Genomic DNA, 16,337 nt, shown 5'->3' with positions numbered 1-16,337 from the left:
CGCCCCAGGCGCTAGAGTGGCTCTGGTCACAACATGGCGACGCCCAGGATGGGCAGAGCATCGCCCCTTGGTGGGCAGAGCGTCGCCCCATGGTGGGCGTGCCGGGTGGATCCCGGTCGGGCGCATGCGGGAGTCTGTCTGACTGTCTCTCCCTGTTTCCAGCTTCAGAAAAAAAAAAAAATACAAAAAAAAAAAAAAAAGAAAAAGAAATCACCTTCAGATACCTTGGAGGGTCTGTAGGAGGTAAACATAGATAAGCCCATGGGAATCAGTTCTATCAGGGAGAGAGAGGTCAGCAGAGTTGGCTAGGATTGGCTGGGATGGGGGTGGGCAGCAGACTGCTCTGTAAAGAGAAGCAGATATAAGAGAAAGTCGAGAAATGCTCCACTTAACCATTCCAGGATTTCTGAACAGAAGACGTGGGCAGAACAAGAGAGAGGGTGATGGCCTGGTTTACCCTTTACCTTCTGCTTCTTCTCTGGGCCATGGCTGGGGCCAGCACCCAGACCCAAAGCTTGTGCTGTGAGTATGCCATGTTTCCCAAGGATGTCAGGGAAGCAGTTGACCCAGGGACAGGCAGACACCTCAGACACAGGTCTGCGGACCAGCAAGTGGTTAAAAACAGCAATCCCTATATCGGTTCCAAAGTGGATGAGTCGGTATGAGCGTAGGTAGTGCATCTTTCCTGACTTAATAGTGTAAGTTCCTGGAGGGACAAGTCTATATATACATTTTATATTAAGAGAGATTGAAATACTGTTGCACATAATTGAACTTTAAGATAACCTGGACATATTACCTTTGAATATATGTATCTTGATTTACTGATGTCACCCCATTAAAAATAAATAAAAAAAAAACTCTCCTCAGTAATTATATTAGTAGTGAAAGTACTAGCAGTAGACTAAGATTTTAAGATTGTTTTATATGTAATTTAAGGTAGAATAAATGAGTAATTATGAAAAAAAAAAAAAAAGAAGATGTTGCACATATACACTATGCAAAACTACTCAGCCATAAGAAATGATGACATCCGATCATTTACAAGAAAATGGTGGGAACTTGATAACATTATATGGAGTGAAATAAGTAAATCAGAAAAAAAAACAAGAACTGCATTATTCCATACGTAGGTGGGACATAAAAGTGAGACTAAGAGACATTGACAAGAGTGTGGTGGTTGAGGGGGGGTGAGGTAGAGGGGAAGGGAGAGGGGGAGGGACACAAAAAAAACTAGATAGAATGTGATGGAGGACAATCTGACTTTGGGTGATGGGTATGCAATGTTATTGATCGACAAGATAACCTGGACATGTTTTCTTTGAACATATGTACCCTGATTTATTCATGTCACCCTAGTAAAACTAATAAAAAAATGTGAGTCCCTTTGAAAAAAAAAAAAAGAAAAGAAATACTGTTGCAGGAATGATGGTACAAAGACACACTCAGCGCCTGTTCTGACTAGGTACCACTCCTCGTGGGCATTTTGGGTACTCAGAGTCATATCCCAAACCTTTAACTAACTCATCATGTAAGAATGAGAAGAAAAATAGATGCAAGGCAAACAGTGATTTCTGGGAATATGCTAGAAATAATGTGAACTGTCCATGAGCCATATTGCTTGAAGTTGTTAAGTGAGAAATCACTTCCTTAAAGATAAGAATTATTTGAGAAGATGGAAGGACTAGTTAGTCTCCAAAGATTTCTCAATGTTTTCTCCATTTCTCTTAATTTTTAATTAAAAAAAATTTTTTAATTGAATTTATTGGGGTGACATTGATTAAGAAAATTACACAGGTTTGGGGTGCACAATTCTGCAACACATCCTCTGTCCACTGCACTGTGTGTTCACCACCCCGAGTCGTCTCCCTCCATCACGGTTATCCCTCCTTCTCTTCCTCCCACTGCCCTTTCCCTCCTACAATCCCCACACTCCTATCTGTGCCTGTAAGTTTGCTTGTGTGTTTTTTGCTTAATCTCTTCACCTTTTTCTTTAGTAATCACCCTTGAAGGGGTGTCTCTGCGGGTTGCTAGGCTAGTCCTGTCTTCCCCTACAGTACACAGGGAGCGTGCATCTGTGAAGAGGGAATGAGAGAGAGGGGTTTCACGCACGGCTTCTCTCTTCTCAGCTGTTCCCCCGGCACAGCAGCCCTTGGTTAACAGTATACAAGTGCTTATGGAGAACTCCGTGACCAGCTCAGCCTTCCCCAATCCCAGTGTCCTCATTGCCATGAACCTGGCCGGAGCCCTCAACACGGAGGCCCAGAAGCTCCTGACTTACCAGCTCATGGCCAGCGACACAGACGGTGAGAAGTCAGAGCCTCTCCATCCACCTGCTCCCTCAACCTTGCTCATTGTTCACCACCCCAGATCCCAACTCCCCGACCCCCAACCCAGTGCTGCCTCTGACTATACCCGAATCCCCCAAACACCTTTCCCGACATAACACCTGGGAAGAAATATGTGTGAAGTCAGGACATTCACAGAGGAGGCCAGTAACGTAGAGACAGCTCCAAACTAGAGGAAGAAACAGCGGGCTTCCAATTCTGTCTCTGCCGCTCATTAACTCTGTGACATTGAACAGGTTTCTCAGTCTCGCTCAACCTCATTTTACTCATTTGCACCATGCAGCTGATTTTAATAACAATAACAGTAGCAATAATAATAACAAAAATAATAATAAGCAAATCTCTGTTCTGCTACCTCACAGGAGTTGCCCTGAAGCTCACATTAGAAAATAAAGTTAAAATTATTTTGCAACTGTAAGTTTCCATAGATGCATGTGTAGGGGTTCTTGCTGTGTTTCTACACAAATACCAGGGACTCTCAGTGCAGCTGTCAGGTCCAGAGGCCACTAGATTAAATGTTCTTAAGTATTTTTCCATACTTCTTTCCTTAAGAATTAAGATAGACCAAAAACTAATCACATTATTATTATTATTATTAATCAAAATGATCTGGAAAGAAGCAGAGGGTTCATCCCTGGGCCCCGGTGCTTTCTCTCACCTGAAAATACCTTTAACTGTTTTGTTCTCTGCTCTACAGCTCTGACCATTGGTCAGCTTGCACTCACCATTATGGCCCTCACCTCCTCCTGCCGGGACCCTGGGAATAAAGTAACGATTCTACAGGGACGAATGAAGAACTGGGCGCCTTCAGGTAAGACCTTGTCAGAAGGGAGGGGAGAGTGAGGTCAGTGGTCCTTCCTGAGAATTTTACACCTAGAAAGAAAAGAATGGAGAGTAGGAAGTTAGGAAAGAGACAAGGTGTCTCCACTCAGGTTCCTTCTGCTAATTCCATAGGAGAGTTACTCACTTCCAATCCAAAACGAACCAGCAAAGACCACTAGCCCAGGACCACAGACTCGTTCCTATGCCATCACCTGCCCAAAGACGACACCGTCCCTTTTACTTCATTCACATGCCCGATGACGTTATTATTATGAGAAATATCAATGGTGTATTCAACCAACATGGTGTCTTTCTTTCTGGACAGGTATTCTAGCAATGTCTGTTTTAAAAGATTTGTCATTTCTTTTCTCACAAACGCCTCCGTTGTGGTGAATGTTAGTCTTACGAAGGCCTTCTCTCCCCTCCCAAGGCCCCAACGCGGAGGCATCAAGCTTCTATGGGCCCAGTCTGGCAATCTTGGCATTGTGCTTGGAGAACCCTGAGTCGACCTTACCATTAGCAGCCCGTTTTGCCAAGACTGTGCAGGCCAATTCCTCTCCCTTCAATATAGGTGAGTCGGTGGCCACTGTCAAACTGCCCTGAGCTGAGAACACCCAGGGGAGGGCACTGCATGGCAGAGCTAGAGGGGAAAGTGGGGGGCGGGGGGGGCTGGGGAGCATGGAAATGTCTGCAGAGGGGAGATACGTAACAAACATTTATTGGACATGTGAGTTAAGGAACAAACGAAAGGGAGAGACTAAAACATAGAAACCAGGACAATACTGAATCTCTGTCGGGAACAATAAACCCATCATCCAAGTTGGTTGTTGTTCCCAGGAAAATTATCAAATCAACATCTAGACTCAGGTCTACCCTGAACCCTCTCTTTTAGCATTACTGATGCTTTTACACTCAATGCCTCTCCTTAAAATATCCAAATATTCTCTATTAAACAGCTCCTCTCTGTGCTAAGCCCCTTTCTAGGATACAACAGAACCATCTTGTTCCTACTTTCTGCAAGCATATGGCTGTTTGTGAATGGAAGCTCTTTGTCTACAACACCATGGCTTTCTTGGGTCCATCCTTCTGAATCTAATGACCCCTCCCCTGTATAATGCCTCTTATTCATGGGTGCCTTCTCTCCTCTGCCACTCCCTAAGCCAAGGCATCATCTCAGGTTTCCACCCCCGTATCCATATCGCTTCAGGCTCATTCAGGCAAACAAGCAGGTAGATGTTTACTCAAGTCCCCTCCCTGTGGGTCAAGAACAGACTGCTCTCCATTTGCCACCTGGGGCATCTCTGTCCATTCAGGAAATTTGGACATTTTTTACAGCACTGGTTTCAACAATTGTCACCTTTAATGAGGTTATGTAACTTTAAGGTGGAGATTAGGGTTGGGAGGGGAAAATAAATGAAAGATAGATGGCATCTGACACATCTGTCATTTGTTCTGGTCTTGTTGGGCCAGAGCTTGCTCATTCAGTCCACATGTCTTCTTCCGTAGAAATAGCAGATAGTCCCCTGATCTGAGTACTGTGGGGGATACCAAGCTCCCCCTACCTGGGAATTCACAGAGCACCACCACAACAAAACAGCAGAGATGGCAAAACAGGTACAAACAACAAATGTTACAGAATTTCAGAAAAGAAATTGCACATGTTGTGCTGAGATGCGCAGAGAAGGCTTCACAGCGAGGTGGCCACAGCGAGGCCTTCAAGAATCGGTGACATTTTTGAAAGATGAACATTGGGATAAGAGACATGAGATTGAATATACTGCCGGTCTACATTAGTTAAAAACATGAGCTGTGGAGTCATACAGATCTGGGCTCAGGTCCTGACACTGCTACTTCCTAACTGTGTGGGTTTGAGGAGTTCCTTAACCTCTCCACGACTCCATTTTCTCATCTCTTAAACGGAGATAATTATGGATTTCAAAGGTCGTCCTGAAGAGTGAAGGAGATGAGGTACCCGGAACACAACAAGCACACCATAAATGCTAGTTGTTCATATTGTTGTGGTGGTGGTTGTCTTACCCCCCTATGATTCACAGACACGGGAGCAATGGTGACTTTGGCCCTGACCTGTATGTACAACAAGATCCCTGTGGGCTCAGAGGAAGGTTACAGAACCCTGTTTAGTGGGGTACTGAAGAACACTGTGGAGAATATCAGCATGAGAATCAAAGAGAATGGTCTCATCGGGGACATCTACAGCACGGGCCTTGCCATGCAGGTAGGCACGTCACCGATGCTCTTCGTTGGGTCCGTGCCAGTAAGACTGGATTATAAGGTCAAGAGAACAAGCTTCTAATATCTCTGGGAAAGACCGGCTAGTGTGACTGTAGACAGATTCCTTGTGGTGCCTGTGCCTCCATGTCTGTACCGGTAAAATGCAGGCAAGTGGTAATTCCTCCCTACCTTATAGGTAAAACATGTGAAAACAAATCTACATAAACTCTTTTCCCTTCCTTGGGTTGGAAAAAAACAACAAGTAAATCCAAGAAATATATTCGTTTATTATTAATAATGATCAATTTGTTCATAACAATTATAAACTAATGGAAGTGTGATGTAAAAAATATAAGGATATTAAAATAGGTCCTCAATAAAATACTGAATTTTCTAATTCCATCTTGCCAGTCCAGTATTTTTTTTTTAAACCCTTTATCTTGATCCAAAAGATGGGACAGGCTTGTATTCAAGATGATTAATGGAAGTACTCTAAAACTGAGCTCTACTTCAATCTTATTATCACCTCACAATGAGCCCTAATATATGCCGAGCCAGGTGTGTCTGGTAACCAGGTCCATATTACATTTCTCTAGTATAGATTATCAGGCTTGGATTATATAAAATGATTATATAAGATTAGGGTTGATTAGGGCAGCATTCTCCCATGGAAAACACAACAGTGATAGTGGAGAGAAATAACCAACTAGAACCAGAAACTAATGGGTCACCTAGGGCCAAATCCACTATTTCAAACTAAAAAGTTTGTGCTTCAAAGTTTCAAAATGCCCTATGAGATTGACAGAAAAACTACATCATGACCTTCCCAACTCAGAAAGCCCAGGAAACAGAGAGTCCTGGAGTTCAGCCAGACCTAAACCCAACAGAGCTCTGGACTACTGTTAGAAGGAAATCCTTTGGGGAGAGAGGTGGATGGAGACTGGTATTGATAGTCCACTTATTAAAAATTAGCAAAAGGCATAAACAGACTAGAAATTAATATATGTTTACATAGTTTAGATAAGAGTAAATACTAATCCCCACTCCAATGCACCATGTATGGAAGCAATTAACAAGAAATCCGTTTCTATGTCAGGTCATGGCCAATGGCCTGCTGTAGAACAGGGGCTGTTGCTACCATGGCTGAGTCATACAGCACCCATCCCAGGGCTCAGGTCTAGAAAGCTTTGTGTAACAAAGGCAGTGTGAAAGGGATAGGAAATGGGTTTTAGTTAAGACTCACTTAATAACCTTGCTTCACCTTAGCACCAGAAAGAGATGTGTTTGCTTTGGCTAACTTGGTTTGTAAATTCTGTTTGGGATTTTTAGCACCTGCAGGGTATACTCTGATAAACTGTTCCTGAGAATTAAAGCTTTTCTTATCAAAAGGCAAGACCTCGTTCCTACGTAGATAACCGGCCATGTGGATTTCTTCTCAGTTATAATAAAAAGCCTCCTCCTGCTTCCCTTATGGCCCATGTTTGGAGTTGCCCCAGGCAGCCTGAAATCTGAAACCACCAAATGTCTAATATATAACCTTCTTCTAATCTAAAGTGTTCTGGTGTAGAAAACCAAAAGGTTCTGGATACATAACAACAACTTAGGTTTAAATCCCAGATCTGCCACCATCTTAGGCAAATATTGAATTTATCTCAATTTCTTTTTTTGCAAAGATATAAAAAAGAAAATCCCAGGCATAATGTGGTGTCCAACAACTGCTGGAGGTCCCTCCCAGCAGAAGAGTGGTGACATTAGGCTTCCTCTTCAGCCTTCACTCATCCTCTTCTAGGATGTCAGTGGCCTTCAAGTGGCCTAAGCCACCCACATTGCTTCCCAAATGCACTCATGAGGCACTTCCTCTGTTCCAGAATAGCTTCTCTTTCTTCCATCAATATCCTAGTGCTCTAATATCTCCTCTAATAGAAACTGAACTCAAAAAGGGTTCTGATACACTTCCTCATGCAAGGTTATTAATGACTTCGTACAGCTTACTGTGTTACTCCTCTCCAGACTGTTGGCAACAGTAGCGTTTATCCCAAGGGGATACATCTCACTTATTGGGATTTGGGAGGTGAATATGGCACATTAACAAGATATGGTTGCTGAAAAGTACCTACCTGATGCCCCTAAACCCAAATGCCCAACAAAGTGGCCTCTGGCAAGAGCCATGTTTCATGGTTGCCGAGGTTAATAGCAATGATTGTACCTGTCAAAACTGTCTAGTTGCTCACACTACTGCCTCTGCCTCACAAAGCCTTTTCTGACACCCCTCTCCCTTTGCCCATTTCCCATATCAAGCTTCAGATAAATCAGTCATCAGCAATCTGAGCCCATTAATACGCTCTGGTGGCCATGGTCAGCACAGTACTAAAGGGAGGGAGGTGGTGATGATAGCTTACATTATGAAATGATTTTGCTTATCATCCCATATGACCCCCCCAAAAGTAAGCAAGAGTTATCATTTCTATTTTACTCATGAGTCGTAAAACTCAGCAACGCAGACTAGGTTGCCTGGTGTGTTAATCAAGATTCATTTTGCAAATAACAAAATTCCCAGTGATTTTTGCTTAAGAAAAATGGAGACACTATTTCACATAAACTGGGGTCCAGGGAGGGATTAAGTGATGTCGGGATTCATCAGAATAAAGGGCTCCAATCATGATATCAGGGACCAATCTTTATCTTTTTTCATGTCTCAGCCCTGGTTTTTGTCATTCTTTCCTGCTCCTTGGCTTTTTTTTTTAATGTCCAAGGAAGATGGTCATTAGCAGCTCAATATGTACTTAGATGGTACCAGTTGAATAACCCCCATAGGAACATAAAATGCTTTTCTTTTCCAATGTCTGTATATCAGGGAAGGACTTTGATTAGCACATGTGTCCACCAATCACTGTCATGAAGAGGATGGCATTCCATGATTGTCCTAGCCCAGGCTATGAGTTCACCTCTGTGGTCAGGGTGGTGGAGCCTCCGGCTGACAGTCCCAACACGATCACAAAGTGTGGGAGGAGTCTACCAAAGGATGTGTAGGACAACGCAAAACAAAAGAGCTCTACTATGTTTAGATGACCACACTGTCCTAGACTGAAGCTCCCCTGGAGCTTGCTTTGCCCAGCTCTCGCCTTCATTCTTTGCCCGAGAACTGTTTGTAAGTACAGCAGCCCTAATAGTGTTCCCTAAATCTAAGTGCAAGACCACCGTGGCAGATACAGTGCTAAGTAGTGGGGGGATGCAGCAGGAAACAAGATAGACATTCTTAAGCAGCTTTAGTTTGGACTCTGGGTGAACACAGAGATTAATGACCGAGTGTATTCCTTATAAGGCATATAAAAGGCCAACTCTCAACTATGCCTAATGTGCCTCTCTCTCTCTCTCTCTCTCTCTCTCTCTCTCTCTCTCTCTCTCTCTCTCTGTTCCAGGCTCTTTCCGTGACACCTCAGCAACCCAACAAGGAGTGGAACTGCAAGAAGACTATGTATGCAATACTTAACGAGATTAGGCAGGGGAAATTCCACAACCCCATGTCCATTGCCCAAATCCTCCCTTCCCTGGAAGGCAAGACATACCTAGACGTGCCCCACGTGTCTTGCAGCCCTGGTAAGAACTCCTAACATCTGCCTTCCTTCTCTCATAAACTGGCAACTTAAGACAAGAATGTCATATGCATCCATTTTAAGTGACATACAGGCTTTCTATGTTCATTACTTCCATGAAGGCAGAACCACATCTGACTTCCAATCCTCAAGAGCTGTGTGGTAACACACAGCCACATCCCATCCTGCACTCAGGATGCAGTCCTCATGTCTACTTCATTCAGCACGCATTTGGTGAGCGCCTACTATGAGTAAAGCATTTTATGAGGTGCTGATTCAGAGGGAAGATCCATAGTCCTAACAATCAAATAACATACAACTTCATTCATTCATTTATTTGGTACATTTGTCAAATGTACCAAAAATGCAGTATCTTATTAAATCTTCTCTTTACAAAATCAGCTGACAAATATATAGACAAAAACAACAAAATTTGGAAGAATGAAATGACTATTAGATAGAAATAGAAGCTGCATACAGGGCAAAAGCAGAGAAAGTATTGCCAATTATTGACTTTGTTAGGAAGGCTTAGGATAAAAACCAAATTGACATTTCAGCCAAGCCTTAAAGATCTAAATATGAACCCTTGGTGTTCACAGCACATCAATGGGATGGGGGTAGAATCCTGGCACACACCTTTTTATTTGAAATAACTTTATTTTGCCCAATTACAGATATAATACAGAGATACAATGCAGAGATATGCATTAAGATAGTGGGAGTCCTACATAAAAATGTTATCATTCCTGAGATAACTAGCCCTTGGTATAGATTCCTCCAACTCTTTCTCCTATTCAAATACCAATATATAGTATTATTAATCTTATGTTGCACGAACTTCCTAACATAAGCAGAGATAATAAACTCCTTGTCTATATCAGAGCAGAATCTGCAGAGACCACAATAAAGTAATCTAATCCCAATTATACCAAACACAGCCACATTTACCTAATCTTAAACTACTTCCTAGTGATTCCTTAGCTTTAACCAGGTGAGTCCTTTCCAGGATTCTGTAATAGTTGCCCAGGTGCTCTGTTAAATAGTCCAACATGTACTATCTTTGCTTACAGATTCTTAGGGTTAACAAAAACCACACAAATGAACAGTAAGTACCATGTAAAATACATGACTTAGGGCTCTCACTCCTCCCTTCAAGTTAAAAATTCTTTTAACAAAATAAATGTTCATTGTAAAATGAGCTGTCAGTTCTTTAGCTATGATCAAGTCTCTAGAATGGAAATAGAGAGCTTTACAGACCACACCAGTTCCTCAGAACAATCCACAAACTCATTGCCTGTTCTTGAAATGTTTTCTGGGATGGGTTGCCAACAAGAAAGATTCTGCACCATGAATACAAACCCCGTAGTCTTTACAAATTTGGCCTCTTTGCTCGTCACAGATCATGAGGTGCAACCAACTCTGCCAAACTATCCTAGTCCTGTCCCCACCGCAGCATCCAACATCACTGTCATATATACCATCAATAACCAGCTGAGGGGGGTGGATCTGCTCTTCAATGTGACCATCGATGTGAGTGTGAAAAGTGGATCCGTGCTACTTGTGGTCCTAGAAGAAGCACAACGCAAAAACCCCACGTTCAAGTGAGCGCTACAAGTGGTATTCGCCACTCTCTCAGAGCCTGACCTGAATTCCCATTTTCGCTCTCTCTCTTTCTCTCATTTACTTACTTTTTTCCTTCTCATAATGTAACAGATTTTTATTTAATAGCCCAATTGAGAGCCTACAATCTCTCGTGAAAAATTAAATCACTACAAGTCAATATATAATAGAGTTTTAAAAAACATGAATTCAAAAGAGAGAGAGAGTCTGGAGAAGTCAAGAAGGCTTATGGCTTTGGACCACATTCAAAGAATAGGTACTATTGAGGAAAATAGGAGAGGTTGGTATCTAGGGAGAGGAAATGGCTAGGACAAAGCATTCAAGACAGGAATGGGCAAGGAATTCAAGACCGATGAATAGGCTAGCTTGACTAGAGAAGAGACGTTGAGATTTAATTAAGTCTGGAGGATAGATTGGGTGATATTATCAAAGCCTGAAATACCAGGCTAAGGAGGTTGGACTTCATATTGTGGAGCAGCACTGCAAGATTTTGAACATGAAAAGCCAGGCTGTAAAATGTTAAATGCTGGGGCATGAGTGACTACAGTAAAGAAGCTGTAAAGTGATGAGGACCTCATCTAGGACAAATGGACTCATAGCAAGGAAGACTCCACACAGCTCTGTGAGTACTGGATGTAGGAGTCGAGAAAGAAGCTTCAACACTATTGACAGCAGTGTCAGGAAGAGAGAATGACTTTCAGAGAAAAAGACATAATTCCTCTAGACATTTTTAATTGTGGGTGTTTGCAAGAGAAGCATTGAGAAGCTATTGGAGGGATAGAGAGAGTTCTATAAAAAGAGATCAGAACATGCAAAAGAGATTGGATAGCTTCTGATGAAGGTGATGATTGAAGTTAAAGAACTGTGTAGATACAATGCTCCCAACAAAACCAAGAGACAGATCTAATTATTCCCATACTATAGTCGCAACTACTTAGGCCCAAAGCAGTTAAGTAATATTCCTAAGGTCACATAATGTGTACCTAATAGAGTTGACATCTGAACCCGGAGCTGAGTGACTCTGAAGCTCATGTGCCTTCTCGTGTCCTGCTGGGGAAGAGCAGACTACAGAAATAAATCACAGGAGAAAGTTAAATTTGGGGGAATGCTTATAGTTTGCAAAAAAATAAAGCAGTAGAGAAATGTGGAGAAAATTGAGCTATAGGAGGACTAGAGGGGAAATGTCAGGTCATGTCAAGGAAAAGAAGAGAGAGTTTCAAAAGAAAGATAACATGATCCAAATTCTGCAGGTGTCAAGGAGGAAAACTGACAAGTCCACAGGGTTAATCATGTGTCTGCTGCCCACAGCCCAGCTCCAAAACTTCCCTGACTTTTATAGACAAATCAGGATAAAAATCACATTTCAAGAACACTTAATTTGCAAACAACCCTCTAAATATAATTTACTTCTCTGGGCTTAGCTTTCATTTTTGCCTGATTTTTCTTTTTCTGACTGTAAATGTAATAAAAATACACACAGCAGACATTTTGAGGAGGAAAAGCATAAAGAGAGAAACAAAACCTTTATAGCTCATCCACAATACAATCACTGTTACTGTTTTATATAAATTTGTGTTTTTCTCTATACATGTTACAAATACTTGTGATCCACTATATACAGAGGATATATATTTCATATAAAATTTATTCCACATTCTCACTTAACATTATTGTATAAGTCCTTTCCAATGTCACTAAAAATTGTTGAAAAATATAATTTTCAATTTTCATAACTGCAATATGTACAATGTTGGATGTTTCTTCCAACCCTCAACTAATTATTTTCCCATTGTTGGACACTTATATTTTTTTAATGTGCCTATTAATAGTTTTCTTTTAAAAACCATTCATTTTAATTTCATTTAATTCCAAGTGATTTCATATTTATTAGTCATTTGCATTTTCTCTTTTAAGCAGGATTTTATCAGATCTTTCAAGCATGTAAATGTCTCAGTCTCTTCATCTTAACCCCTTATTGCCTGACCTGAAGTGAGATGTTAATTATATATATGAGTTTATTCTTACAGATTTGAAACCACAATGACATCTTGGGGCCCTGTCGTCTCTTCTATCAATGACATCACTGAAAATGTAAATCACAAGACATATTGGCAGTTTCTTAGTGACAAGACACCTTTGAATGAAGGTGAGAGAATTAGAGGAATGTGGGCATTACCTCCATGTTTTGAAGGCTACATTTTTTATTTCCTTATTGAATTCATCCATTGAATCATTAAATAATTGTAAGATTTTATGCATATTTATAATATTTGTATATACAATGGTTACATATATGTAGATATACAAATATATTATGAATATATAATGATTAGATAGGTATGATTAATAAATAAATAATAGATAGATAGATAGATAGATAGATAGATAAAATGGGTGGCTTTCTAAAATAGCTTCTTTTAAAAAAATCAAGAATTCTGACTTCATTCTGAGAAAACATACAGTGAACAAGAAAAGTGGATTGATCTACTTAAACCAAAAAGGGCTGAAGAGGGAAAAAACAAATAATGTGAGAGAGACAGAAAAAAAAAGGAAAAAGTAGTATGTGATCTAAGAAGATGGCTGCTTTGGGACTATAAAATTAAACATGTATATGTAAACAAAAGCACAATGTTTGTAGCCCGTGGGAAACAAATATGAGGGATAGAATAATAGCCATTTGTATTGTGGTGTTATCTTTTCTTGTTTCAGACGTCTACCCTGTCGGTATTAGTGACTCTCTTTTTACAGAGAAAGAAACTAAGTCTAAGAGACAGGAAAGGCACATGTCTAGCATGTGACAGAGCAGACGGTACAGCCCAGAATGAGCGTGCTTTATACCACAGTATCATTCAGATTCATTCCTCACCTTCTTGTGCTGTACTGCTTTGTGTTTTGTTGTTGTTCTTGTTTTTTACAGAGACAGAGAGAGTCAGAGAGAGGGACAGATAGGGACAGACAGACAGGAACAGAGAGAGATGAGAAGCATCAATCATCAGTTTTTTGTTGTGACACCTTAGTTGTTCATTGATTGCTTTCTCATATGTGCCTTGACCGCAGGCCTTTAGCAGACCGAGTAACCCCTTGCTCGAGCCAGCGACCTTGGGTCCACGCTGGTGAGCTTTTGCTCAAACCAGATAAACCTGCGCTCAAACTGGTGGCCTTGGGGTCTCGAGCCTGGGTCTTTCACATCCCAGTCTGACGCTCTATCCACTGTGCCACTGCCTGGTCAGGCTGTGTTTTAATTCTAAAGAGAGGATATGTCTGTACGTGCATCTCATGTGGGGAAAAGTGGGACAGATAAATCTCAGAAATCAGAAAAACTTTAACATTCTTTAAAAGTTTTGGCCCTGGCTAGTTGGCTCAGCAGTAGAGTGTCAACCTGACGTGTGGAAGTCTCAGGTTCAATTCCCAGTCAGGAAACATGGAAGAAGTGACCATTTGCTTCTCTACCCCTCCTTTTCTCTCTCTATCTCTTTCTTCCCCTCCTGCAGCCATGGCTCAGTTGGAGCAAGTTGACCCTGGGTGCTGAGCATGGCTCCATGGCCTTGCCTCAGGTGCTAAAATAACTTGGCTGCTGAGAATTGGAGTAACAGACCCAGATGGACAGAGCATCACCTAATAGGGAGTTTGCTGGGTGGATTATGGTTAGGGTGCATGCGGGAGTCTGTCTCTCTGCATCCCTGCCTCCCTGTCTCTCACTCAATAAAATTAATCAATCAATCAATCAATTAATTAGAGTTTTGCACCAAAACTAACACATCCTCCGACTTAAAGGGCAATGGTGTCTGGTTTTGACTAAGGATGTTGTTACCTGGTTGATCTGATATTAATTGTTGTCATGTAGAGAAATGAGAAGCCAAATAAAGTTACAGCAGAGCCGAGACTGGGCTCCATAAAGATGCTTCAGCATCCAAGATTCCAAGGGAGAGAGATGTTTTTCTGAGAGTCTCTTACGTATTTAACAAACCGGGAATTGCAGCAAAGCATATGAGAAGAATCACACGGGCCTTGATTAGAAGCTCTTTCTCCTATTTACTAGCTGCATTAGGCAAGTAATGAATCTTGTCTGAGCCAGTTTCCACAGCATAAAATGGAAATAGTTATAATCATTTCTTGGGTAACTGTGAGGATGATAAATAATGTGTTTAAAATAAGTGCAATGTCATTGGCATAGCATGTGTTAAAAATGCTAATCATTATTTCTTATTAGTTCCCCTGCCACCTTCATCTCAAGAATTGCCTAGGGAACTTAAATCAGGCTTACTCTCCTGGGTGCCAATTAGCACCATTCTCTGAAGGAAAGGATGGGAAACAGAAAGACCCCAGAGACCTAAAAGGATGTGGGCCTGGGATTGTCCTTCTTTCTGATGCCGGACTACTTGAAAGCCAACCATCAACATTGTCATCATCTAGCTTTCCTGCCCTGAAAAACAAAAATTCAAACAAAATTAAAAGTGAACATAAGTTTCTGCCCTGAATGCTCTAAATCTGGCTTACATGAGCCATTTTAATAATAATCACCATTTATCAAATACTTGCTATGTGCCAGGTACTATATTAGGCATCTAGTGTCATTATTTCCAATCCAGGGTAAATACTATTACATATGAGGCTCGCACAGTTTAATAAGCTTGCTCAAAGACATGCTCCATCTTGCCACCCAGAGCCTGGAAACAAGGACTCCCTCCATCTCAATTCAACACTCCTTCCATACTCTCCAGGCTCCAAGCTGCCCGTTCACTCTACAGTGAATTTACTCCTCTACTGACGGGCTGATCCTTTAGGAGCTGGGGGTGGTTCTATGCACCTTGATGACCTCCTGTTTCCCTCTGCCGTTTTCAGGAGTTGCTGACTATGTACCTTTCAACCGTGAGCACATCACAGCCAATTTCACCCAGTACTAAGAACGAGGTGGGTTCAGGTTCTACTGAACATCTCCACAGGATGGCTGGAATTTTTTTCATGTCATTTCAAGTCTATACAAATCCATGGATATCTACAATGGTACCATATTCCTGGTAAAAACATGGAAACCAAATACACAATAAATGATGCAAACTTCTCTAGAGTCTTAATATCTGTGACCCATGAAAACAAAGTCCAGCTTCTCAAGGCAATGACTGCCAGTCATCAAAGTTAGGGGGACAGGGGCCCTGGCCGGTTGGCTCAGTGGTAGAGCATCGGCCTGGTGTGCAGGAGTCCTGGGTTCGATTCCCGGCCAGGGCACACAGGAGAAGCGCCCATCTGCTTCTCCACCCCTCCCCCTCTCCTTCCTCTCTGTCTCTCTCTTCCCCTCCCGCAGCCAGGGCTCCATTGGAGCAAAAGATGGCACCGGCGCTGGGGATGGCTCCTTGGCCTCTGCCCCAGGTGCTAGAGTGGCTCTGGTCGCAACAGAGCAACGCCCCGGAGGGGCAGAGTATCGCCCCCTGGTGGGCGTGCCGGGTGGATCCTGGTCCGGCGCATGCGAGAGTCTGTCTGATTGCCTCCCCGTTTCCAGCTACAGAAAAATACAAAAAAAAAATGGTGAATACAGAAGGCATACAAAATGGCATTTGCTCATGCTAACAGTTTTACAGTTTCCTGGCACCTTGTCACAATATGAAATGGCCAAAATTACTTCATATGTGGCCCCCCAGATGGTTCAGAATGAGGCAAATGATATTAATGTCATAACTCTCCACTTCCATTTCCAATATTTGCTTTGGATAAATTAAGTTTCAAA

At 41.9% G+C, this 16,337-nt stretch overlaps 1 protein-coding gene across 1 annotated transcript; it reads left to right on the top strand.

The window, feature by feature from the left end:
- The first annotated feature begins 363 nt into the window (after nt 1–363).
- CBLIF (cobalamin binding intrinsic factor) lies at nt 364–15,677 on the top strand. Its single transcript, XM_066254005.1, has 9 exons — nt 364–522; nt 2,130–2,306; nt 3,046–3,159; nt 3,601–3,741; nt 5,225–5,406; nt 8,822–8,999; nt 10,395–10,596; nt 12,643–12,761; nt 15,458–15,677. The coding sequence occupies exons 1-9, from the start codon at nt 444–446 to the stop codon at nt 15,517–15,519; spliced, it is 1,254 nt and encodes a 417-aa protein (XP_066110102.1). The 5' UTR covers nt 364–443; the 3' UTR covers nt 15,520–15,677.
- Nucleotides 15,678–16,337: the final 660 nt, after the last annotated feature.

This window comes from Saccopteryx bilineata, chromosome 1 (genome assembly GCF_036850765.1).
Source record: "Saccopteryx bilineata isolate mSacBil1 chromosome 1, mSacBil1_pri_phased_curated, whole genome shotgun sequence".
Classification (NCBI taxonomy): Eukaryota; Metazoa; Chordata; class Mammalia; order Chiroptera; family Emballonuridae; genus Saccopteryx; species Saccopteryx bilineata.
Note: the sequence above shows the minus strand (reverse complement) of the source record. Positions and strands in the feature narration are given on the sequence as shown.

Excerpts from the sequence above, each read along its gene's own strand:
- CBLIF (XM_066254005.1), top strand. The coding sequence starts at position 444 with ATGGCCTGGTTTACCCTTTACCTTCTGCTTCTTCTCTGGGCCATGGCT. Across the intron at positions 3,742-5,224 it reads TTCCTCTCCCTTCAATATAG|ACACGGGAGCAATGGTGACT; the intron begins GTGAGTCGGTGG and ends TATGATTCACAG. Across the intron at positions 12,762-15,457 it reads CAAGACACCTTTGAATGAAG|GAGTTGCTGACTATGTACCT; the intron begins GTGAGAGAATTA and ends TGCCGTTTTCAG.